The 26,391-nt window shown below is 47.1% G+C and overlaps 1 protein-coding gene across 6 annotated transcripts in view; it reads right to left on the bottom strand.

Annotated features, from left to right (window-relative positions):
- Stx2 (syntaxin 2) overlaps positions 1-25,768 on the bottom strand; it is a 30,856-nt gene extending 5,088 nt beyond the window's left edge. For 4 of the 6 annotated variants that reach the window (XM_046445962.2, XM_046445960.2, XM_046445961.2 and 1 more), the window contains exons 1-9: positions 25,570-25,765; positions 14,822-14,896; positions 10,903-11,002; positions 7,821-7,895; positions 4,711-4,784; positions 3,868-3,976; positions 3,067-3,140; positions 2,826-2,963; positions 651-761 (exon numbers count right to left, since the gene is read on the bottom strand). In XM_046445962.2, coding sequence (XP_046301918.1) covers positions 651-761; positions 2,826-2,963; positions 3,067-3,140; positions 3,868-3,976; positions 4,711-4,784; positions 7,821-7,895; positions 10,903-11,002; positions 14,822-14,896; positions 25,570-25,599 — 786 coding nt within the window. In that variant the 5' untranslated portion in view covers positions 25,600-25,765. The other 2 variants (XM_046445963.2, XM_058579751.1) reach the window with 2 other exon arrangements.
- Between the last annotated feature and the right edge of the window lie 623 nt (positions 25,769-26,391).

Below are 26,391 nucleotides of genomic sequence, written 5' to 3'. Positions count from 1 at the left end.
TGTTCACTATACATGAGGTGACACTCCTAAGATTCAGGTAAAGATGTCGAAACTTACTGACAAGCTTACTCACTGCATCTCTCTGGATGCAGCCAAATGTGGAAATCCATACCCACTCGAGGGGCAGACCTACAGAGCCCTGAGCTGGCTAGCAGCTTTCAACTATGCTCTGGGAACACCCATCCCAGGCAAGAGGGCACCTGTCTTTGAGGGCACCACAAAAGATGCCAGGCCCACAGTCTCAGATCATTCTCTTCTTTCCTCCAACCAATTATCAAATAATCTGAGTGAGGAATAAATGTTTACTGCATAAAACATGTAACCAACGACTCCCAAACTCCCAATCCCATCAGTTAGGTCCCTTCAAATAACACCCGGGAAACAGAACTCAGGGACTGAAGCCTGTGCTCCCTGCCATGGGTCAGTGGTGGCTCCATCCTGTGAGGAGCTCCTGTAACTGAGAACACGCGTGGCCCACACTCCGCTTACCTGCTGTGCTTTAAGACTGTGCTAATGATCACCAGCTTTCAACCAGATATCTAGGTAAGGGATTGTGCTCCTGGCTCCCTTTCCAGCAGACTTACGTGACTGCATCCCAACTTGGACCCAAGCCAGAGAGAGCCACCTCGGTGGTCAGAGACCGAACTCACCCTTCTGGCTTTGCTGTGGTATTTAAGGGCTTTCTTGGTCTCCTCTTTAGCGTGCTCCACATAGTCTGCAGCATTCGTCACGTTTTTCTCTATGTTGTTGATCATTTCGCCCTTAAAACACAAAGTTTCAACCTTAGAAGACGTTTTCAAAATGACTCACCTATGTATCTTCAAAGAGCCACCAAACAGTCTTGACACAGACACGATGAGCATGAGATGGACGTCATGTCTGCGTATGTAAGGAAAGTGAGAGGGAGGATACCGTGAATATGCAAAGCGAAGCCATCCCAACTCGATCGCATTCAAAACCAACCAAGGGAGCAGCAGAGCTGGCGACCAAGGCACGGGCAGGCACCAGGCAGGCCCGGCAGTGAGCCCCACAGACAGCAGGATGGGAGGGGGAGCTCTGGGTCACACAATGCTTTACCACTAGCCTAACAGTCCACACAAGGCCAGCAGCTTTCCAATAGGCGGGAGCTCACTGCTAGTCCTAGGAAACACCAGGAAGCTAACCACAGCTGTGTCTGACATTCTTGACTGAATGAATGAACACACACACAGCCCGACCCCGTAGGGGCCACACAGGCCAGGGGGATGCGTTACCTGGGTGCTGTCCTCCAGGAGACACCCTGCAGCAGAGACGAGCCAAGTGCTGAGGAGGAGGGAAGGTGACTCACCACCCACACGTCAGCCTCCAGAAGCCCTGAGGTGCACCAGGACTAGAGCACACAGCACAGCCCCGATAGCCCCATGGGGCGAGAAGCTCTCCTAGAGGTGCGCGAGGCGCTGCGCCCGCACAGGACAGTGACAGTGACAGCCTGGGGTGTCCTGGAGTATCTATAGCTATAAAGATTAAACTACTGTTCTTACTGTATCATGTACTCCCTGAAATAAGACCCCAGCCGCCACCAGACCCCTCTCTAGTTCTTGAGCCCTGCCTGAGCGGCAAGGGGTCCGCCCCAAATCAGAAGGGTACCTCTGCCCACCCATCCCTGGCTGTGGGTTTCTTGTGGCAAATGCACGGTACTGCAGTTTTCCACACAACTTTTTATGATAAAAGTCCTCAAAATAAACAGGGCTCTTTAAAAGGCTGATGTAGCGCATGGGAATGACCTGTGTGTGTGAATGGTTCCCCACCCCGTCTTAGCAATCCAGGTGGTCACGGAAATGCCCCAGTGTCAGCCTTCTTGGAAGCATGCATCCTCCAAAACACTCTCAGGAAGGGAGGAGAGGCTGCTCAGAAGGGTTGGTGGGAGGCTCCAGCCTCACCTGGAGACAACTGCCCCAGGCAGGGCTCTGAAGGCCATTGGGCAGTCCAGACTCATCCCAGGCACATGGCTACACGGAGTGTCACCTGCTGTGATGGCACCTCTCTCCAGTGCTCCCAGGGGGTCTCCCCACCCTCCTCTGCTCTCTACCTGCACGCAGAGCAGACCAAATGCTGTGGGTACAAGCCTATCTGCACCGTGGTCTGCTTCCCCCTGATGCTTACTCCTGCAGACACTCCCCGTGGTCACTGGGATGTGGCTCTCAGAGGAGTCTTGAAAGTCTATGTGTTCAGAGAGGAGAATCCACATCCCTGGAGCTCACGATTTAATCAGACTGGTATATTTCCTTCCTTTGGAAACACTGTTCTATGTAGCTGTGCTCATGCCATGTGTGTTTATATAAAAATTTATATTTACACATATAAATGGATATATACATAAAAATTTAGTATCTCCCTTTACCTTAATTTCTTTAAATTTAACAAAAATATTTGCATATTTCATTAAAAATTCTCCACAAGCAGAAAGTCTCTGTTGCCTCTGGCTATCTAAATGGCTGACTGGGACACGAGCACACCATAACTCAATTTACTAGACAAGCTTCCTGCTGTTGGAACCTTGAGCTGTACCCAACATTTCAGCATAACACTTTTTTAAATTTTTTAGTTGTTGATGGGCCTTTATTTTATGTATGTATATATGTTGCTGAGAATTGAACCCAGTGCCTCACCCATGCTAGGCAAGCTCTCTACCTCTGAGCCCCAGCCCCAGCCCTAAGTCACACTTAACACTATAATTAACTTTTGAATTTTGAGATTAGCTTCAAAATCATGTCTGCTCTACATAAGAGTGGGCTCAAAGGTGAGACCTGGCATGAGGCACCTGGTTAGAGAAGGTGCCAGATTACCTGGGTCTCCACAAACATGGCCATGTCCATAAACATCTCGTGCAGCTCCCGGATGCTGGTCTCCAGTTTCATGATGTCCTTGTGGCGTGACTCAATCTCATTCAGAGCTTGTCTAGTAATTTGTGAATCTGATATAATCTTTAAAAACAAAAATAAGAATAAGAATGAGCTCCCAACTAGTCTGGAAGTCACAGAGAGGAAAACCCATGTGGGTAAGGATGGGGGCAGCTGCCGGACTCACATCCGAGGTGAAGATGGACGGCTTTCCACTCTCCAGCATCTCCTCCAGCTCCTCGTCTGTGGTGGTCCTCCCGGCTGAGAGGCAACAATGGAGACCACGCTCAGGGTGTGGCGACACTCAGAGACAAGGCTTTCAGCCTGAAGTCTAAACCCTGACTGAGGCACCAATGCTTTGGACAGCTTTTCTACCTCCCCATGCGCCTTCCTAGGCAGCTGTTAACAGTGCCACCGGGAGAATCAGAAGAATGGGGCAGCTGTGTCAGGGCGGGGTCATGCAGCCATGCAGCCCGCCTGTCCTGCCACACAGCACTAAGTCCCATGGAAAGGACAGCAGAGGTTCCTACAAAGGGGGCGGAGCTAGCGCAGCAGGTCAAATGGAGGAGCAAACTGTGAGAGGCCCATCAGGGGCTGCAGGACAGAAATACTTAAACATATAATGAGTGAAGTTTCCGAATTAGATTAAAACTTTCAAAATTTCAATAATCAGAAAATAAAGTACACTTGCTTAGAATTTTTTTGGTGTAAATAAATGACAGGTTTGATTGATTCAAGGACCAGGAAGTGCGAGGAGAGGCCTTTAGTTTTTATGACACTGGTGACAACAGAGATGGAATTAGTAGTTTGGAGTGAAAGTACTTTGCAGTGAGGCCTCAAGGAAAGAGGAAGGGTTTTTTTTTTCTTTTTCTTTTTTTTGTGGTGCTGGGGCTTGAACCCAGGGCCTTGTGCATGCGAGGCAGGCGCTCTACCAGCTGAGCTATGGCCCAAGCCCAAGGAAGCATTTTCAACAGTTTTTCTTACTCACTTATTTCCAACTGGCGCTGTATGCGTCCTTTGCTTCGCTCCCGAAATAAAGTCTGAGCTTCATTGTACTCTGTCATGACTTCCACAAATTTTCTAGACAGTACAGAATGCTAAGAACATGAAAAACAAATCAATGAACATACAATTAATATATAAAATGATTAAAATTAACACATAACATATAATAAAACCATTATTCTATTAAATGGTCTGTGAAAACCTTATAGTTCAGAAACTCATACTACTTATGCTACTCCTTCAAACGGGAAGTAAGAATAGCCAAGCGGTGCCCTGTAACAGAATCTATGCAGGCACCACGTGCACCACCCTAACTTTCATAAACAACTCCACTGTCCACATGTGTCCACCATGCTTCAAAGAGGTCGCGACTCCCCCGGTCACAGGCCTTACTAATGCAGAGCAAGGCTGAGGGCAAGCAGGCTGGCCAGAGCTCATGAGCTGCGGCACCACTGCAGGGAGGGCTCTGCACTCTGGTTCCTCTCTGCACAGCGTGGATCCACTGAAGCCAAGACCACACCACTGACAGAGCTCTGCTCACAGAAGAGAAGCCCACTGAGGGCTGAAAACACTTCTCCACACGGAAAAGATGTCATCGATAAATGACACTACACTTTCACACAAAAATGTCTTGAGGATAAACACGACAGTAAAGACAGAATTAGTTTGAATTTGAAAGTAAAATGACTTACTCTAGGCTGGGCATGGGACTCAGTGGTAGCGAGCTTTCCTGGCATGTGCAAGGTCCTGGGTCCAACCCCCAGTGCCACACACAAAAAGGTTCTACTCTTCACTACTTCAATCTAAGTGAGGCTGAAAATCAAACCTGGGTTTTTCGTATCCGAAGATCCACAGATGTTCGATTCCCACTTTCATCCTGATCAAAACTTTGCTCAATGGCTAGGAACAAACAGGACAGAGTTATTTTTTAAATTTAAAAAACTGAAATATTTTGAGCCTAATCTCAACTGTTTTTTTCTTACTCTTTGAAACATATCTTCTCTTAAAACTAGAATAGGCTATCTTTTAAAATAATCCCCTGGAAAGACTGTCCATCAAGAGAGATTGTTTTACTACTCTTAGTAAATATGTGTGTGTGTGTGTGTGTGTGTACGCGCACGCGCGCACACACACCCGCACCTGTATCTATGGCTATCCATGTGCACAGAAAGACAACCATACATCTCAAAGACAGTTGCCATGGAGTGGAAAGGAGAAATAAGGCTGGAATGGGCTGGGGATGTGGCTCAAGCGGTAGCGTGCTCGCCTGGCATGCGTGCGGCCCGGGTTCGATCCTCAGCACCACATACAAACAAAGATGTTGTGTCTGCCAAAAACTAAAAAATAAACATTAAAAAAAAAGAAATAAGGCTGGAAGAGGCACCGGGGAAGCCGAATTCTTTGAATATGTTTTGTTTTATAGATTTTACTTTAGAATGACATAAATACTTCACATAATTATAAAGCAAAATTAAATGTTTTAAAAAGCAATCTCTGGTTGGGCATGGTAGTGCACACTTACAATCCCACTGACTCAGGAGGCTGAGGCAGGAGGATCATGATTTTGAGGCCAGCCTCAGCAACTTAGTGAGACCCTAAGCAACTCAGCAAGACCCTTTCTTAAAATAAAAAATGAAAGGGCTGGGGTTGTGGCTCAGTGCCAGAGCACCTGCTTAGCATGTGCAAGACACTGGGTTCAATCCTTAGCACCACATATAAATAAATAAAATAAAGGCCCATTGATAATTAAAACATTTTTTTAATTAAAAATTAAAAATAAAAAGGGGTGGGGATATAGTTCAGTGGTTAAGCACCCAAGGATTCAATCCCGTGCCACACACAAAAAAAAAATTGCAATCTCCATAATTAAAGAAAAATGAGACAAACCTAACTATAGATCAAGTTATTTAGCGACATCATCACACAGAAAAGACCTATTCAAAGTGACTTAAAACCCAGGAATTCGACTGTATATCTCATTAAGATATATGTAGGGACAAACAAGTGACCAAAAAATTAAACCACTGCCAGGCATGGTGGTATACACCAGCGATCCCAGCTACTTGGGAGGCTGAGACAGGAGGCTCACAAATGCAAGCCAGCCTCAGCAACTTGTCATACCCTGTCTCAAAAATTAAAAAAAAAAATTTTTTTTTAAACAGGGTTGGGGATGTAGCTCAGTGGTAAAGTGCCCCAGGGTTCAATCCCTGGCACTACCAAAAACAATCAAAACAAAAAGTGCTGAAGCTGGAGCTCTGTGGTAGGACACTAGCCTATCATGTGCAAGGCCCTGTGTTCCATCCACAGCACCACAAAATTTAACAACTGACTGTCTTAGGTACTCGCACTCTTTTTTTTAATTAAGTTTTTTATTTATACATGACAGCAGAATGCATTACAATTCATGTTACACTAATAGAGCACAATTTTTTCATATCTCTGGTTGTATATAAAGTATGTTCACACCATTTGTGCCTTCATACATGTGTTTTAGATAATAATGTCCATCACATTCCACCATCATTTCTAACCCCCTGCCCCCTCCCACTCCCTGCCCTATCTAGAGTTTGTCTATTCCTACCATGCTCCCCCTCCATATCCCACTGTGACTCAGCCTCTTACATCAGAGAAAACATTCGGCATTTGGTTTTGGGGATTGGCTAACTTCACTTAGGATTATATTCTCCAACGCTATCCATTGACCTGAAAATGCCATGGTTTTATTGGTACTCATACTCTTGATGGCAAGTGAGTGTGGTTAGTGTGCTCCTGTGAGTTGCTCCATGTGTACCACGGGACAGAGTAAATGTGTGATCACATGAGTGTCGCCAGAACCATGATTTGGGGCACAGATGAAGAGAGACAAAGATGTACTATCCCCAAGATGATGTGAAAGTCCTTTTGAATTCTTAACATTAACTATCAGTACAAAATTATGATTTATCAAAAAAAAAAAAGGTGGTGCCGGGGCTGGGGCTCAGCAGCAGCACACTTGCCTGGCATGTGTGAGGCACTGGGTTCAATTCTCAGTACCACATATACATAAACAAAATAAAGGTCTATCAACAACTAAAATAAATAAATACACACACACACACACACACACTCTTAAAAAAAAAAAAAAGGAAGCTCTGTTCACTGCAAAGACCCAGAAGAAGGGGCCAAGCCACTGGCGTGTCCAGCAGTGCTAGCCCCACCAGCTGGCCCTGGCTCCTGAGTATCGCTCTCAGCTCACTGAATGGCATGGTCACCCCAGGAGCAGCGCTAGTCCTGGTCAGGCACGGCAGGCACACATCTGCTGCAGGGCATCTTTCTCCAGATCAGGAAAAGGCAGCCTCTGTTTGATCCTGCCCAAGCCTGGAGCCGGCAGCAGCCACGGCTGTAACACTGAGTGTCATGGTGGCTGCTGTCCTCAGACACCTGCAGTGTGGCCGGAAGGCCATCAAGCAACAGCACAACAATGCTAAGTGCTTCAGCCCCTAGCCATGAGTCAGTGCATCCAAATACACAGAGATGCTCTAAAGAGGTCACAATTTTAATTAAAAACTGTGAGGCAGAGGGGCTGGGGTTGTGGCTCGGCAGTAGAACATTCGTAGGAAGTGCTGGGTTCGATCCTCAGCACCACATAAAAATACATAAATAAAATAAATGTATTGTGTCCAACTACAACTAAAAAATAAATATTTTTTAAAAAGTATTTTTAAAAAACTGTAAGGAAGAGAAAAGCAATAGTTCACATTCCCACCATCAATAATCAAACATAAGACTGCATTTAAACTTAGGGGCCAGAGCTGGGGCTCAGTGTAGAGTGCTTGCCTAGCATGTGTGAGGCCCTGGGTTCGATTTTCAGCACCACATATAAATAAATAGAATAAAGGTCTATTTACAACTAAAATAAATATTTTTTAAAATAAATAAATAAATAAACAAACTTACACTTTAACTTGGCTCGAATTCTGTTAGCAGTTTTCTTGATTTCTTTGTTCAGATCTTCAAGCTCGTCTTTTATTTCTTTAAAAATGTAAAAGAAGGCACTGAGCTATAAAATTCGACGAAACTAACGTCCAATCAATTTACACAAAACAATCTCCGTGGCAGAGCTTCTTTTTCCTTGAGAAGACCCACACCTTCAGGGCTGGAGACACAGCTCAGTTGGCAGAGTGCTTGCCTCAAATGCTCAAGGCCCTGGGTTCCCCAGCACCAAAACAAAACAAAACAAAAAACTTACACCTTAAATGGTGGTTCCCCAAGGGTGGCCCACGGCCCAGCTGCCTTCAAGTCAGACCACAGGGCTCAGCCACCACACAGCCCTCAGTGCCGGAGCCTTCTCCACCAGAACCTGAGAGGGGCACAATTCCAGCCCCCGCCCATGACCTGATGAAACAGGTGGCAGAGACACTGCTGCCTCCCACCGCAGGGCAGTGGCCAGACACTGTGCCTGCCCCTCCTCAGGTCCTCAGTGTCCCCACTGCCCTGAGGCAGGCCTGGCTCCTAGAGCCTCAGGAGCAGACCAGGGGCCTGGTTCTTCTCTGTGAAGGTCCCGTGCCAGCAGCTGGCTGACAAACAATTCCCAACAGTGACTGAGAGCGCCACAGGCCTGCAACTGGGAGGCTCACCCCAGAGGCCAGTCCTGGTACAGTCTTGATGGAAGAGCAGAAAGACACACAAAGCCGGCAGAACTTAACAGACAGCAAGGGAGGGTAGGAGAGTTAGCTGAAAGGCCAAGGCCACCTTCAGAAGGAGGATCCTGCGGGAGGCAACAGAGGCTCTGCAGGCTCCCAACACAGCAAGAAGACCTCAGGCAGCACAGCAGCCCAAGACTGGGAGCCCTGGCCCCAGCTGAAGTGACCCTCTGTGGAAGTGACCAGAGACAGGCCAGGCCGCAGAGTTTCTGGTTTCTTCCACAAGCAGTAGTCAGCACTAAAGTTTTCAAAGCAAAGGAAGAGTTCCACAAAGCTACACTTTAGAAAGATTATCTGTACTAGATTAAACCAGAAAAACCCAGAGACTAAAGCACAGAGACCATCTTGCCCATGGCCTCCTCTGTGAACACCTTTCCAGAGGTCCCAGGGGTGCTCCTCCATACTGCCCAACCCGCATCTGAAACTCATGGGGTGTTTCTGGTCTGGAGAAGCTACTCGCATCCGGAACCAGGAATGGCACTAGATGGTACCACTCAAAAAGAACTGACCTGCACACCTTCCAGAGGGACATGGCATTCACACAGGAATCCACTGTGCATTAAGGAATACTTTCATTTGTATAATTCCAGCACACAGTAGATCTTCAGGAGTCCACTACTGTGAGACTGGAGGGAAGGCTGACCTCTGGAGATGTCAACAAGAGCTATTCTGACTACTCTTGAGAACCACATGAGAAGACTACTATTGCTGTCTGCACGGTAGCACCCAGGAGCCTGCCTGTCCCCTGGGTCTGTGGACAGCTGGAGACTCAACTCTCCCACTTCCTCTCTCCCTCCTGCTTGACCTGGCAGGAACCAGAGCCACCTGTTTCTTTGGGAACAAAGGACAAGAAGGGGACAGGAGCCCTTTGCTAAGGCACCATCCTGAACTCCTTCTCCTAGGACTCATTACTGGGGTAAGGGGGTAACTGTACTTTGCTTTTTTAAAAAATTGTTTTCAGTTGTAGATGGACACAATGTCTTTGTTTCATTTATTTATTTATTTAATGTGGTGCTGAGGATGGAACCCAGTTCCTCACGCATGCGAGGCAAGCGCTCAACCACTGAGCTATAATCCCAGCCCCGTACTTTGCTTTTTAGAGACCAAGTAAGCCTCTGGACATGGCTTTCAACTCTGGGGTTCACACTCGGTCACACAGCAGACAAAAAGCAGCAGTTTTACCTAAAGCCCAAAAGGAACTGCTCTGAAATATCAATAGCTCTGAATTCAGAAAACAGTTATATCTGCTCTTAGTGGCCAAAAAAAAAAAAAAAAAGCTTTGGAGGCAACATTACTCAAAAGAATATCTGGTCTTTATACACATGAAGTCTCCCTAAGAACTGAGCAGAGTGGTGACAAACGCCACATACAAAGTAACCTGGGCACAAGTGTCAGACCAAGCAAGGCCACACAGGCATCTGTGTGGCAGGACCCCCCAGGCACTGCTGCGCTGAGGACGCCAAACTTTCCAAGAGGAGACAGCCACAAAGCAGCCCACAGATGCGCGTGGCCACAGAGTGTGTGTCACCGACCATCTAAGTCCTTAGCCAGGCTCCAGGAGCACATTTTGGGAAACATTCTATTAAGTCAGAAACAGGACACCTACTGAGCCCACAACATCATTTTATAAGACACGCGAAATCTTAAAATTAAAAAAATGTATATTCTCTTTTGATTTAAAACCAAGTTCTTATTTTTCTAGTGCACAGATACTAACAAAAAGCATATCTGCTTTTAGTTTTTTTTTTTTTTTTTTTTAAACAATTTTGCCCCATAATGGCAACTGGATTCTGGCTTGTGGCCATGGCTCGCTCAGATCTGAGTTTACCTTAACGGTCGACCATATGCAGATCCAGGGGATGCTGCACCGCCAACAACCGCAGCTACCTAAACTCACTTGCTCGCAGCTGTCTGCAGCAGACACTGCGCACACACCTCACAGGAGCTTTCCCACAGACCCCGAGCCCCTCTCGGCCTGTCTTGTCCTTCCACGGGCTCTGACAAGTAAAGGCCATTTCCAGACCCACCTCCTACTAACTGGCCTGAACACAAAATTCTGTCATTCTTGTCCAAAAGTGGCAAGACATGGACTTCAGGTCGAATCACTATTCTGCAATGTCATTTCAATGTTGCTTTGGATCTCACACCAGTGGTCCTCCCTGGGTGGACGCTGGGCCACTCAGAGATTTGGGGATGCTTTGTGGAGGCATAGACACTGGAGTTCATGCAAGCACCTCGCTCCACCAACTGTGATGTTAGAGCTGAGGCCTGTGCTGTAGGCAGCAGGAGAGAAAGCAAAGACAGACAGACAGGCTTTCTTACAGCCGACAACTCACTTCCTTCTGGGTTTGGAGCAGAGAGAATGATGCTGTGGTTTTTCTTCACGTCTTCCACATACTGAGCTACTTTGGCTATGCCATTCCTGATCTCCTCCACCTAGGGGAGACACAAAGAGAATCACCTGGGGCGAGCGCAAACTTTCTATCTCTTTCCATTACCTAAAAAAGGAGGAATAAAGGGGAAATATTTGAATAAATACCACATAAAGAAATAAGAACCTTTCCTATTCTCCGTGATATCATTAAAAACAGAGCGAGAAAGGAACCATATCCCTGCTTTTTAAGATGAACGTCGTTACTCACCAGCGAACTCCAAAGACTATCGAGCCCCAGGCATCACTGTGGGTAGTGCCAACACCGGCCCAGCCCTCGTCGGGGAGGGGTGGGCCCTGCAGAGTGCCTACAGGAATGTCCTTCTGGGGGTGGCTGCAGCTCACATGGCCAGCCTTTCCTGTTCATTACCTTTGATCTCTAAGTGGACTAAGCTGGTCAACATTCATTTAAAACCTAATGTCTTCATTGTAAGACCTTTCCAGGCTCCACAACGGCCCTCCAGATCAATCCCAGGATCTGTGAACATTACTTCATACAGCAAACCACCCTTTACCCATGTGACTTTGAGATGGGAGATTGTCCTGAGTCATCCAGGCTGGCCCTGGACAGGGTCACAATGTTCTCAGGAAGAAGAGGATGGCAAGCTGGCTATGGCTACAGGAGGGACAGATGACCACTGAGGTAGGAGGCACATCTACTAGAAAACAGTCGTCACAGCCCATTACACATGGTGGTCTATGTCCACATCCCACTCCTGGCATGGGGAACACATCCCTTTACATGGCAAAGGGACTCTGAGTTGGAAGATTATCCTGGATTATCTGGGCCATCCAATATAACCACAAGAGGCCTTCCACACAGAATGTCAGGAGGAGACAGGATGATGGGATCAGCCTGACAGGTGTGCTGGGAGGGCAGAAGAAAGGGCTGTGGGCAGGCCAGGACTTCAGGCACCTCCAGGGCAGGAGAGGAAAAGACAGGGCGTGCTCTCCTGCAGCCTCTGCTGCACAGCCCTGGCCACACCTTCGCTTCAGCCTGTGTGACTGCTGCAGAATGCTGAACTCTGGAGTTGTAGAACAATAAATCTGTGCTCTTTTAAGCTCTCAGGTTTGTAGTGACTTATTACAGCAGCAATACAAAAATATTATGCACTAATTTAACATATTTTTATGGGAAAAAAATATTTTCCCAAAAATAAAATCAGTGAAAGTAGCATCAGTGATTGACCTTTTTTTGGTAGATCTATTTCTAGTCTGGTGGAAGGCAGTGTGACTCTCTCTTAGCCTCTTGTGTTCAGTGTGTGCCTCTGAACACTGCCTCTGCACCTCGGTGGAACAGCAGGAATGAGGGTGGACACAACACTGTGGTATTACTATGAAGGTAGTTCTGACCACAGGGCCTCCTGAGGGGGCCTCGGGACCCTAGACTGCACTTGGAAAGTCAGAGTATTAACAGTCCAGCACACAATTTTGCATTTTAAGAGCAGCTGTTCCTCCAGGCCAGGTGTGCTTACACAGTGTCTGCATGACAGCATGCACTGCACTTATTACTTATATCATGTAAAAAATGCTATGATTAAAACTCTTTAAAATGTTTCTATGTCATCATGAAGGCTATCACATTTCAGGGTGCATTTGCAAGTACCCTTTCTAAAGTAGCTTCAGAGTTATGCAGCCACGGCACATGGAGAAGCAAAGGGAAGATTCCAGCCCTGGAGAGTTCTGTGACACACCCCAAGGGGCTCCAAAGGAAAGGAACCGAGGGCTGAGAGCTCCGTCCTGGGAGGAAGCCACCTTGGTGGCAGTGCCAGCTCCAACCCGCGTGTGTGAGTCCTCCACACAGGGTCTCTCTATTATAATCATCTTCTCAAAAAGGACATCCCTGCCACTCGAGAGCACCGTGTCAGTCTTAACCACACACTGATCATCCACAAAATCCTGTCTTCTACAGCATTCTATGTTTTGCTTAAGATCTGAATGATATTTTCTATAAGTGAGCTTGCACTGACAAATATCAATTGTTTCTCTATTTGTCTAAGAAGTCATTTCACAGAAATAATCTGCGAAACAAAGCTACTATTTAACAAATGGAAGCTTAAGCTTATGTTGGAAACCAAAGGAATTCAATCCCTCTCAACTGTCCCAAAGCATGAGTGAATTGCTTTTCCGGCATCCCTGAGGGCAATAGCAAAAATGAATTCTGACCAGATCAGCAAAACCTACAGCCTGATGGCATCCAGTGAATGGCTACACATCACCTTTCCTACTGTGTTCAACACCACTGAATGCTAAGGGAGTCTCTAAAACAAGACATTCTTACAAAGAGCTGAGCACCCGGGTAAAGGTGTTGGAAACATCATAATTGACTGAGTGGCAGAGAGACCCAAGGCAATCAACAGTTGTCTCCAAGAAGTCAAGTCAGCAATCCAGTCTCTTAATTTCTTCCTATAGTTCTTATATCTAACAATTTATTCTTATGTTTTTCCCATTAGGTAAAATTTGGAACTAACAAATACTTGAAAACCAGTGACAGACTTAAGACAATCAAGAATTCTGGTGGAATCAGAGAAACCGTTAACTTTTTATATATTTTTGTTTTTGCAACGCTGGGGACTGAATCCAACTCTCTGTATGTTTTTATTAACACATTACGTATTTTGAAACCCATGTATTGATTGACCACTTTGTTTTAGGAGTTAACTGCAAATACTCGACCAAAGTCTGCCTAATCAACATGAATCCTGGAAATGAAGCTTCCACCCTGAAAAAATTCACTGAACGTTTCTTTTCTTCATGACTAACTAAGCATTTGTATTATGACTGAGTTTTGAAAATTTGCAATTATGCAACACTAGATCAAATATTAAACCTGTTATAATCCTTGAAGCAGCAGTGGGGGAAGAGCACGCCTTGTGGGCTAGAGGGACGTGGTTCCCAAGGGTCTGGGTACTCACACCTGAGGCATGGCCAAGCGGCCACTGTCAGATCAGAGCTTTCACAATGGCCCTTCTGACAATCTTCCACAGTCTAAACGCCAGTCACTAGATCACTTACAATCTTTCTCCTAAGAGTCTTGTATGTAAGCAAATATAGTTTTCCATCAGATCTTAAAAACATACCAAATGTTCCCTTCTAGCCCCAGAGAACTCTAAGGGGATCTGTGTGGCTGTGAAGGACACAGAGTGGCTGCTGGTGTGTGCCGTGCTTGCTGAGTTCAGCTCAACCTCTGCAGCTAGGACTTCTGCTTTCCAAAGGACTAAGGAGCCCTCAGGTCCTGTGAGAACTTTGAACAATTTATTAAAGGGTCTGGCTGGTCTCCTGAGGGGGCTTGGAGTGGCAGGAAGTACTGTCTGGCACCATGAGCTCAGACTGAGAGACAAGTATGGGAACAGTGGGCAGTGCCATGGCCCCACTCTGCCCAGGGCACAGGTCCCCCGGCCTGGGGAGGAGTCCCGCTGCTCGCTACAGCAGCCTCACCTGCTATGCACACCCACCCTCACACCAGCTGTGAGCACAACCACCACTTCAACCTTCTCAATACCAACTAACATCTTGATAGTTGTAAAAATCCAAAGAACTTTCGAGTGCAAACAACAACTTTTTAAAAATACAGTCATGCACCGCTCAACAATGGGACCAAATTAAGGGCTGTTCCTTGCGTGAGCATAATGAAGTGTACCTGACAAATCAGCACGGCCTGTGGGTCCACCATCAAACCTACGGTCTCCTTTGTCCAGGATATTCATGTAGTGTGTGACTGCACTCACTTTAATATCATCTCAAACATGGCAAGTGCATCGTTACATCAGCATAACTGTGTTTAAAGAAAAAGGCTATGACTAAGTTTCATCAAATGCTTTTACCTGGTGGAAGAAATCATCCATAAAATGGTCCTTTTCAACAACAAGAGTCGTCTCTCCATCGTCATTTTTCCTACACTAAAATGGGAAACATAAAATGTAAAAATCAGATTTTTAAAAATTCTTACATAAGCACAAATAGTGAATTGAAATACAAAGCAATTCAGGATCCGCAAGAGTTTGACTCACCAAAGCACCAAAGTAACAAACTAGCAAAGTATCGCTACCCAGGACCATTTAATTCTGCAACTCTTTCAATATAACAGATTACAGTGGAAGTGAGGCGGGAAACATAGACACTCTGGAAAAAAACAAAGGCTACGTTCCTCAGTACTGAGCGATCTAGTCAATATAACTAGTTTTAGATTCAAGAAGTGAAACTGTACTGCATATTTATATTTTCATAGAGTATAAAAATACTGTCATCAGCTCTGGAGGCTGAGGCTCAGAATCACAAGTTCAAAACCAGCTTCAGCAAAAGTGAGGCACTGAGCAACTCAGTGAGACCCTGCCTCTAAATAAAATACAACATAGGGCTGGGGATGCGGTTCAGTGGTTGAGTGTCTTTGAGTTCAATCCCAGTACAAAAAAAAAAAAAAATTGACATCACTAGTTAACTTTCCTAGCATACAAAATAATCTTCCAAGAACCAACAGCATAAGCTGGTGTTCCTCCCTCTCTCTGAGCCATGCATCACGTTTAATGATAGGAAACTTTAACAAAGAAAGACAAATTAAGGAAGACGATACCAAGTAACACTGGGAAGAAGAAAGCCGCTGTAGCAAGTACTGCCGAGAGCAAGAACTACCCTGCTCGCGAGAGCCAGTTTCAGAGGCCCCCCAAGAACACACTAGAAGATGCCTAAGGCTCACCCGGGGGGGCTCTCAAGCAGGGTGGGCTGGTCACAGTGCGCATGCTGACCCACCCAGCAGCCCCCTCAGCCAGACTGGCCAGCACTGTATCTGAACAAGTAGCAGGGGACGTTGAGGCCATCACAGCAAGGACCCGCCCAGAAGCCACCATTCCCAGAAGTCAAAAGCAACCAACAGCCAAAAGTCCAAGAGAGCAAGAAAGCTTGTGGCCAAGTTCAGGGAGAGGCGACGAACAACACAGGACTGGAATCTACACCACACAACGCTGGTTCTAGCCTTGCCATGCAGCACCTCCAGCGGGGTCTGGCCTGTAGAAGGATGGGGCAGGGGGAGGGGGCCACAGGCCCCCTGAGTCAGCCCAGTTCCAACCTCACAGACCCCGAGTTGGCAACGAATCTCAGGAATCTTCACAAACTGAAGATTACCCACTGAGCAGCCTAAAGCATAACTGTTGCTCTACCACCTAGGACAGTTTTAGGAAAGAAAAAAAATCCTACCAACATTTAGCTAAGAAAAATTTGCAAAACTTAAAAAATGTGTTAGGAAAGTACAAAACATCCTACTTTCTGTATTATTCAGAACCCTCACAGGGGCAAAATCAATTGGCCTAAAAATCGTTAATAGTCTCTTCCCGTCTGTCAGCACCCATCCCGGGCTGCCTATGTAGATAAGACAGTTCTTAGCTCAGGGGAAGGGAAGCAGCCTGTGCTCCGAGATAACAGGACACATCATTCTGACACCATGGCCAGCAAGAGGAGAGGCAGCGGCTGCCACAGAGGATTACCGCAGAAAGGCGCAGGGCCTCTCGGGTCTGGGCACCTATACTCTTTCAGCTAGCTTGTGGGCACCCTTTGTGAGCGGCTTTTTGGGAAGTGCCCTGGGCCACACTGGGTCACCACTCTGCTCCCCTTGACACGGATGTGGAGAAAGACAGCTGGAGCTCAGGAGAAGTGCTGAGAGTTCTCTCTGTGCAACCAACAGGCCAAGGACCAGCACTCCAGCAAGGGGACCAGATTTGGAACAGGATTGCTGCTGATGTCGCTAGTTAAGATGGGGTCATTCTGGAACAGGGTGGGACATGAGGAAGAGGACAGATGGCCAGGTGAGAGGGAGGCACAGGTTGGAGTGAGGCAAATACAAGCCATGGAATGCTGAGGACTGTGACACCCGTCTCCAGTCTCCAAGACACGGGGGATCTGCCATGGCTCCCGAGGTGCCCACACCTGGACCTCCGACTCCGGCTCAGAGGTTTTAGCCACCCAGTTGTAGTTGCAATTTGCAGCAATCTCAGGACACCAGTGCCCCAGGTGAGGCCTGGGGAACAGCCACACCATCTTCTGGTCAGCTGTGCCACAAACCCAACATTGCTCCCCAAACTCTGCATTAAAACTACACGTCCAAAAGAAGGCTTGCTGCTCCCCGAAGCTCTGGACCCTAGCCCCATACTCTCAGCAGGCTGAGCCCGAGCTGCCACCCAGTCCACCTCCTTTAGAGCCAGGTGTAAGGATGAGAAACCCACTGGTGACCAATACAGGCTTTAACACCTACTCCTGACCCAAGCTCCAAGTCCTGAGCAAAGCAGCACTCAAAACCAAAAAGACACCACAGCCGGCAGCAGGGGCTGACAGGAGAGCACCCACAGCACCTCAGTGCCTCCTCAGGGCTGCACCACAGAGGCAGAAAGGGCTGCCGAGGACCCTATGCTGGACCCTGGGTGTGAGCACTTTGGTGCGCCATGTTGGGTGACCCTCCCATACCACCAAGGACAGCAGATATTTCACCTGTTCCACATAGCAGGGCAAACACAGAGGCCAAGGGACATGTTCAAAGTCTCACCAGCAGCTGAAGCCAGGTCTGGGTGACTTACAAGCCCTTTCCCTTCTGCACTATTCTCCTACCTCAGCTAAGAACCATCCTTGACCTACGCTCACACTTAACACACGTGTCCCCATTAACTTTTATCGTCCCTTCTGCAGTAAGGAGTCTGAAACACAGTACAGCACTGCCTAGGACACTCCGCAGGCATAGAAGTGGCCTTGTCCATCCAACTCCCACACCATGCTCTGAAAAAGGCCTGGGCCCATGGGAGGGAGGGGCTGCACTGCAGACCCCTCCGTTGGGCCCTACAGACACTCTGGCTCCTGAGTGGGCCAACACCGTGGCCTCCTGTGGGGCACCTACTCCCTGGAACCTGCACAGCCCACTCTCCAGCCACCAGCACCCTCAGCTTGCCGCCCCCCCCCCGCCCACCAGTGTCTGAAGGCTAGCTGGACACAGGGAGCCACCATGTGCCTATGATTCCTTGCCTTGTCTCTTCAATTGCAGGTCTCAGAGAGACACCTGATGACTCAACAGAAGCCAGGATAGAACTCAACCACGACATGATTGAAATCACGCTGGGACGCACCTGGGGCCCACAGTGCAGGGAGATGGGAAGCGCCCCTCCCTGGTTCCCACACCTCTCGCAGACAACCCCACACCGTGCTGCTCTGAAAGCAGGTCTACATTCAAAGACGCTTTTGTTTTGCTCAGTCTTTCTTTTTGTTATGAAAAAATTTGCAAATATACAAAATTAACAGGGGATGCCATTAGGAGCCCTTGATGTCACCCTCACCCAGCTTCAACAACCACCAACGCACAGCCTATTCTGTCCTGAGCCCCACTTCCCACCCCAAGCCCTGCTGCCATCTGGAGACAAATCCCACCTGAGCCACAGCAAAAGCCCAGCTCCTCACCTGCCACCCAGGGACAAAGCCATCCCTGCATCAGTGCTCAGGAGTTGGTCTCCAGCCTCACACTGTCCCCGTTCTGTATGGCTATAGTCCACACAGTGTCACAGAATCACATCACAGAATCCCAATCCCCAACCAACTCGCCAAGCTCACATCATACACCACCTTTGCTCACAAACTCAATCACCTGTATGCAAATAATTTGTTGCTCTACCTGTATACCAAGAAACAGCCACATGACTATTGTCTTGCTTCTACCTGGAATTCTCAGTCCTAACTATGACCTTCGGCTTCATGCCTAAACTGCATTATTCTTGTCTCCAAAAACCACTCAGGTTCAATCTTTCATTCTGAGACAGTGTGGACACTTGTACGATAGCCACACTTATGATAGTACATTTATTATGTTTTTGACAGTTGGTAGGAATAGCCCATCTAAATCTCTTGACAATACATTTATTATAAATAACAAAACGGCTTATGGCAAACATTTACTAAGAAGCACTGGCAATACTCTCCAATTGGACATACTGGATTTTCAAAGTGTCAAAGTGAGGGTTAACCTTCAAACATTGGGCTGGGGTATGGCTCTGTGCAGGAGCGCTTGCCCAACAGCAGGCCCTAGGTTCAATCCCCAGCATCAGAAAAAGGAAAAAAAAAAAAAGAAAAAAAACTGAAATTTCAACATTTTATTTCTATGAAATATGAAAAGAATTCTCCTTGAAATCAGCATTATAGTAAAAACACAATCTCCCCATGTGCATACTGTGGCCAGCAATGGGCAGCAAGTCTTTGCCAGGGTTAGAGACTGCTGAGCAGACGTGATCTGTCATCCGGACACCCATCCTTTAGAATACAGAAGCCACACCACCGCAGGAGCAGAACCCAGGCTGGCAGAAGCCCTGGCCTGCCCCTGTGGTTTTCTCCACACGCACACCAAAAGCCTTCCAGACAGGCAGCAACTGTGGGACACAAAGGACACTGGAATTCCGCACAGGGGCTGCAGGGCCTTTGCTGCTAGAACACAATAAGTTGTTTTCAAATTAATCATTTGGGGGAGAAAAGGAAAGCTATTCGTAATTAAATACAGCTAAAGACTGACTATAATTATACTATATATAATTATTATATTTTTGTATAATCATCATAACTTATATTCTATAGTAAAATGTTACAATTTTAATGTATTTTTGCTACCTGCTTGACTCCATCACTGATGCTACATAAATACTGACTGGCAGACGTGTGATACTCTGCACAGTGGTGTCAGATGTACCGGTGCTCCTGCAATGTGGTCCTGTCCTCAAGTCCCGCCACACGGGGCTCTATACTCAGTCCAGCCCAGTGCATTCCCCTCCACGGAGTGACTACATGGAGGTCCTCATCCAGGCTCCCCTGGGCCAACATGCTGCTGCTCCAGCACAGCAAAGCACGTTCTTGTCCATCTCCCCATGCCCCACTAGGCCATGCTCTGGGATGCCACACCCGTACCTATCCAGGCAGGAGACACCAAGCCACAGGGCACGAGCAATCCTTAGCTTCACAAAGGCCAAACTGCTCAGCTTAGCTGTTAACGCCACAGCACGGTGTGCGCACAGGGGACACTGCTAGGCTGACCATGGCTTCTGGCCAGAGCAACCCCCTCCCCCACCTCTCCACACAGAGCCAACATGTTCCCTCCCCAGGATCAGAACCAGGATCAGAACCAAGAGGATGGACAAGGAGCTTAACTGGGAGGGCATTTAACTTGAGGTTCAGTATGGCCGCTTCCACAAGGTCAGAGCATGAACGAAACCAGCACGGGCCAATTCCTGCTGACATTTTCAACCTCATTCACCTCTCCCCATCACACTATGGCAACCAAATCAGTCATCATTCTGTCCTCCACACCAATTACTCACAGCTCAAGGCTTCTGGACTTGCTGCACCTTCTGCCTACAGCACTACCCACTCCAACTGTCCATAGCTGGCTCCCTCCTATTCAAATCTCAGCTCCAAGAGACCATCCCAAATTGGCAGGTTCAAAGTAGCCCACTCCCACATCAGCTCACTGTGTTCTAGTTCCCTAATAGCTGAAGCCACAAAGACATCTTATTATCCATTGGCTGTGTTGTTTCCTGTCCAGCTCCCTAACTGCAAGTCTCAGAGGTGTGAAGAATTTCATCTGCTTGGTCCCGACTCATGCCTGCCTAACAGTGCCTGGCATGTGGCAGCCACTCAGTGAGGGTCAGGGGAATGAATGAGTGAATGCAGAGTTAAGAGGATGAGGGGTGGAGAGTGGAGAAAGCACAAAAAGGACAGAGAGAAACCAAGGAACAGACCCAGGGACAAACACTAAGTGAGTCACACAGTGAGGGACAGCCTCGTTCTTCACCTAGCTCCATCCCTGGGGGCTGCCCTCAAGGTCTGGGAGGCACCATTCCACCTTTGAACAACTCTGCCTTCTCTGTGTCAGCTCTGGCTTTCGGTCCCTGGCAAGGGGAAGAACCTCACCGACAGCAGATTCTACTGCACCTAAGTGTCCCGTACCCAGGGGCACCTTTATATGGAAACACAATGATTCCACAAGTACCCAGCAGGTGCTCTACAACAGGCACCCTGAGAAATCGGATGCCTCTGAGCACAAAGTGTGCTCTCAAGAGATCCAATCTTGGAAGTGTCCTGGGAGAAAAGCTGACTGCATTTGCATCCAGAATACTCCAAGACAAGAGGGTGGCCAGCTCTGGGACAGAGGAAGGGAAGACTGGAAGACTTCCAGGTGGTGTTGCCTGAGCTGAGACCAGGAGAAGTATGGGGCAGGCCCAAAGCAGGGAGCACTTAGGCAGCAGTGCAGACACAGGCAGAGAGGAGCGGCGAGTGCCAGGACCACAGCAACACCCTATGCCCTGTGCCACGGGACCAGGGACCTCCTAGAAGGCCTACTCCTCCAGTTCTGAATATAACTGAAGTTAATTAATCTTTGGGAAAGTACAGGTTCTGCTATCTTAAAGAAAGAACATATTTATATATAAACATATCATTTTATTATAACCAAGAACAGAGAAACTAGAGATGCACTGTGGAGAATGTTTTTATGAAAAATAAACAAAATACAAACATTTAGCAGGACTGAATAAATTATGAAATTTTACACTTACCATATACAGATATAAAATCACAAATATTTTCACATATAAAATTATAAATGCTATGATATTCCTAGTATTTTAAATTCCAGTGAAAACTTTTAAATGTTCCTACTTTATAATATATTTTGACATATTTAAGCAATGGAGTACATTTTATTCTAATTAGGACCCCAGTCTTATGGTCGTAATATGATGGTGAGGTTCACTGTGTATTCACATGTGTACATAGGAAAGTTACATCAGATCCATTACACTGTCTTTCCTATTCATACTTTATTAACTGGTATCTGAGTCTTTATTGTACACCATTCTGTACTACATGTACAAATCTGAGCTCTCACAAAATAACTAAAAATGTCTGAGCAGTGTTTCCTGACCTCTAAAAAATTATATTTGCAATTCATCATATTGATCACAAGGTGAAAAATAACTTGCTCATTACTCTTGGATCTATTAATGAATACCACCCAGCTACTGTTTATCATCATGCAAACACGTCCCACAGTTAAAATGTGTAGTGTCCCTACGCTTCACTATAAGAGATACGCCTGTTTGCATTAACTTCTTATAAAAAAGCAATCAGTACATGTTGGAGCTGTTACTTACAGACAGGCCGTTCCATTTTTATTTACTCACATCCTGAAGTGTGTTCCGGCATGCCTTCTTCACTCTTCCTCCCCATGACTTCCTTTCCCTACATCATGCACTCAATTCAGCTTTACATCTCTGCACCTAGTACACTACCTGGGAGAAACCTATCACCCAAAGCTATCTGTTAGATGAACTTAATTTTATGTATTGCAAATCAGAAATACTTTTGCTCTGGATTTAGAGTCCAGATCTTAGACACTAACTTAAGCTTTCTGTTCCCAAATGATTGATGGCTCAATGCCTGAATCACTGCTTGGGAGGAACTAAATCTGTTAATGCAAAATCTGTCAATAAAATTACTTTGGACAAATTAACTTATAAGTCCTTTCCAAGTAGTTGCGCCTTCTCAGAAAGAAGTAACATTAAGCTAAAAAAGCTTTTGAAGGCATTTCAAATACTTTGTTCTTATAGATGATCCATTTTAACTACCAAAATTAAAAACAAAACTTTACCTGTGAACACCACCAGCCATTTAGAAACACGGCTGTGGTCATACATGCAGCTACCGCCCAATTTTTTCTTTTCTTTTCGATACTGGGAATTGAACCTAGTGATGTTTTACCACTGATCTACATCCCCAGCCCTTTATATATATATTTTTTTTATTTTGAAATGAGGTCTCACTAAGTTGCTTAGGGCCTTACTAATTTGCTGAGGCTGGCTTCAAACCTGTAATCCTCCTGCCTCAGGCTCCTAAACTGCTGAGATTATAGGCATGTGCCACCACACCCAGCTCAGCTACTCCCAAAATACTTGAGAAAGGCATACTGTCTGGGAAAAAAAAATTAAACTTACATCTGGTGGCTCTAGGTAGATTTTTTAATATTGCTCTTCATATCTAAAGCATATTAAATTCAATTTTGGCTATTTTATGCTAAGAAGAAGTTTGCTTTTTATAACTTCCTGAAAACAAAAAACCTAACTAAGTATTAGTGGCACTTATAACTACATAGTACTTCCCTTCCCACCTTCTCCTAGAGCTTCACATGTTAGATAGTTTTGTGAAAACTTCCTCCACAAGATATCAAGAAAAGACATTACCATCCCCTTTGACATACAGGAAAGCTCAAGCAATGAGAGGCTAAAAATTATTTATCCAAGACCAGCCAAGTCCACAGCAGAAGCTTCTACTAGGCTGCTGACTGCTGTGTCCCTTCGCCTACAGTGACTTACTTCCCTTCTAGGTCTACAGTTTAGAGCAATGCTAATTGACATGTTCTTACTACCAATGGTTCAGCCAGGGTATTAAGAGGTGGCAACTGGGGCTGGGCATATAGCTCAGTTGTTAGAGTGCTTGCTTTGCATGCATAAGGCCATGGGTTCAGTACCCAGCACCACTAAAAACAATCAGACCACCATCAAGATGGTTAGCTGACCATTAACAAAGGGGAAGAAAGAAAAGCCATAATGAAGAAAGCTTTGAGGAAGAGTATGAGGCACCGACCCCATGATCCTGAGGACCAGGTGCTCTCCTCAGAGTCCTTACAGGACTCACAGAACTGACAATGACTCCCACGTCTGTCCTCTCTCCTCCCAACTACAACACTAAACACTGACCTAGTCCCATTCCAGAAGCAAGCTTAATGTACCACAGGCAACAGGTGCTTCAGAGCAGTGGGCCTCAGACCCTGTTCTATGCAGCCATTCAGAGAACACAGGTTACATTTGTGTACAGGAAAAGCAAGACAATGAATACCCAGCATGAATTAGTACTTGCATTTTTAAGAGGGGGAAAAAAATCATAACTATTTATGTTGGCTAAAATGTTTCACCTTGAACATCTATTAAACTTCCACCATAATTTTGCTGTCCCCATCTCATTCACAGCATTGTCACCTATACACATATGAATGCATTAAAAATAGCTCCACTTTTAATATAATTCAACCAGTAAAATAAATTAAATTCTGTCATTTGCAGACACATGGATGAAACTGGGTCATTTTGGTAAGTGAAATAAGCCAGGCACAGAAAGACAAACACTGTGTGTCCTCACTCATATGTGAAAGCTAAAAGATTGATTTCAAGGTAGTAGAGAATAGAACTGTGGTCATAAGAGCCTGGAAGGAAGGGTGTGAATGAGGAACTGATGGAGAAATATTGTTAATGGGTCCAGGGTGCAGCTGGATAGAAGGAATGACTTCTCATGCTCTAGAGCACAGCAGGATAACTGCAGTTCACAACAATAACTGTACTTTTCCAAATAGCTACTACAAAGGATTTTGAATGTTCACAGCACAAAGAAATGATAATATCTTAAGTGATAGATATGTCAATTGCATTGATCTAAACATTACATTTTGCACATATGTATTGAAATGTCACACTACACCCCATAAATAGGTACAATACCATGTGTCATTTAAAAGTATTTTAAAATCTTTTTCCATTTTCAACTGTGCTACTTTCCTCTTGCTAAAGTCAATGGTCATTTGGTCACTCACTATGCACTCTACCAGGTATGTTAAGAAAGCTTCAGCACCCACAGCCTCCTTCCCCAGGTGCACTATTTACTAGGGAAACAGAAAATACAAGATGCAACTACAGGCTGGCCCTACCCAACCACCATCCAGCTCAGTGAGGCACCAGGGTTCACATGGCAGGACAGTTGGCCAGGCCTTTCTGTTTGTGGTAAGTATGGAAAGAACCAGCCAAGCCATGTAATGGTTGAGCTCCAAGCAGTCTTCTGTCCAGGAAGTACAGCCCCAGCCGCGCAGGGGGTCATGCTGGGTCCCAGCCCCTTCCCTGAGACTCTGGGTCACCCCACCCTGAATCCCACCTGTTGAGGGGTCACCAAGACCTTGGCTCACGAGAGTAAACTCGGCCCCCAATAGCCCGAAGGAGCACACCAAAACCAGCAAAGATAACTCCCTGTGGGATCCACCTCAGATCTGCAGCCCCGGAAGCCCCTTCCCAGAGGACCCAACCCCGCGAGTAAGTCTAGCCTTCCCAAAGCACCAGAGCAGGAGGATGCTGTGAGCCCCACCCCAGTAGTCCGAGCCCAGAGTTCCTACCAGGAGCTCCAGCATGCCATGCGGACACAAATCCCAGCAATGCCCCCAACTCTAAAATCCCATATCTTGGAACCACCGCCTGGAGCCCCAGCCTGCCTGGAGCCCCCTCCCCAGCTGCCCCCGACCTCAGGACCCGCCGAAAGCCCTCGCCCCAGCTGCCCCCACCTTAGGACCCGCCGGGAACCCCCGCCCAGCTGCCACGGACCTCAGGAGCCCAGAACGCCAGGAGCCCCCGCCCTGCCAGCTGGTCCCGGACCTCAGGACCCGCCCGGAGCCGCGCCCGGCCAGCTGGGTCCCAGACCCCGCCCGGAGCCCCGCCCCGCCAGACCGGACCGCTACCCGCTCGGCGCTCACCGCCGTCAGGTCCGGAAGCCGGTCCCGCATCCCCGTCGGCCGGGAGGAGCACTCCGCGACTCAAGCCTGCCCGGTACCGCCTCCGGCCAGGCCACGGGCTCTCGGGTGGCAACGTCGCTGCCTCAGCCAGCCACGGTCCCGGCCTGGCGCCGCCGCCCTTCCTCGGGCGGCGCTGCCACGGCAACCGCGCCGGGGCGCTGTGCGCATGCGCACTGCGGCCCCCTCCCAGCGGAGGCTCCTGCAGGAGTCCATGGGCGGGGCTGAGGGGCGGGGTCAGAGTGGAGGGGCGGGGCTTGTTAGTGCTATTCTGGCGAGATTGATTTCTGAACTTACACATGCATGTTATTTATTTTAAAATTCGCCATTCCCTGAGTTTTGACAACCTTACAAAGCTATCAGAATAAACTGGGTGCAGATTTGGATAATGCTAACCTTCTCTTGAAGGAACTGAAGCCAGAATTAGATAGGCAGCCAGTGTAGATAGGTAAATCGAGTCAGGTCGGATCTAGGAGGCCAATTTTGAGTGAGTCTGGGAAGTTAGAGACTGCCCCCTGAGGGATCTTATCAAGAACCTGCCCCTGCTCCAACCTGTTGCCAAGGTAACCTGTCCCAGGAATTTCCCCTCTTTACAGGGAGCTATAAGGTTGTTGATGTGTCCTTGGCTGCTCCATCCTGCCCTTCCCCCTTCAGCACACCTTTTCCCACCTTTTGGCCACCCCACCCAGCATTCCTGGGCCTAGTCATGTCCGCAGGAAGTTGAAAGATAAGAGGGAAAAGGCAGGAGAACAAAGAAAGCCTAGGACATATAAAAAGGGCAGAACA

This window comes from Marmota monax, unplaced genomic scaffold (genome assembly GCF_021218885.2).
Source record: "Marmota monax isolate L192 unplaced genomic scaffold, Marmota_monax_Labrador192_F-V1.1 WCK01_AAM20220418_F8-fsc00200, whole genome shotgun sequence".
NCBI classification, from domain to species: domain Eukaryota; kingdom Metazoa; phylum Chordata; class Mammalia; order Rodentia; family Sciuridae; genus Marmota; species Marmota monax.
The sequence above is the reverse complement of the archived record's forward strand: the minus strand, read 5'-3'. Positions and strand labels throughout refer to the sequence as shown.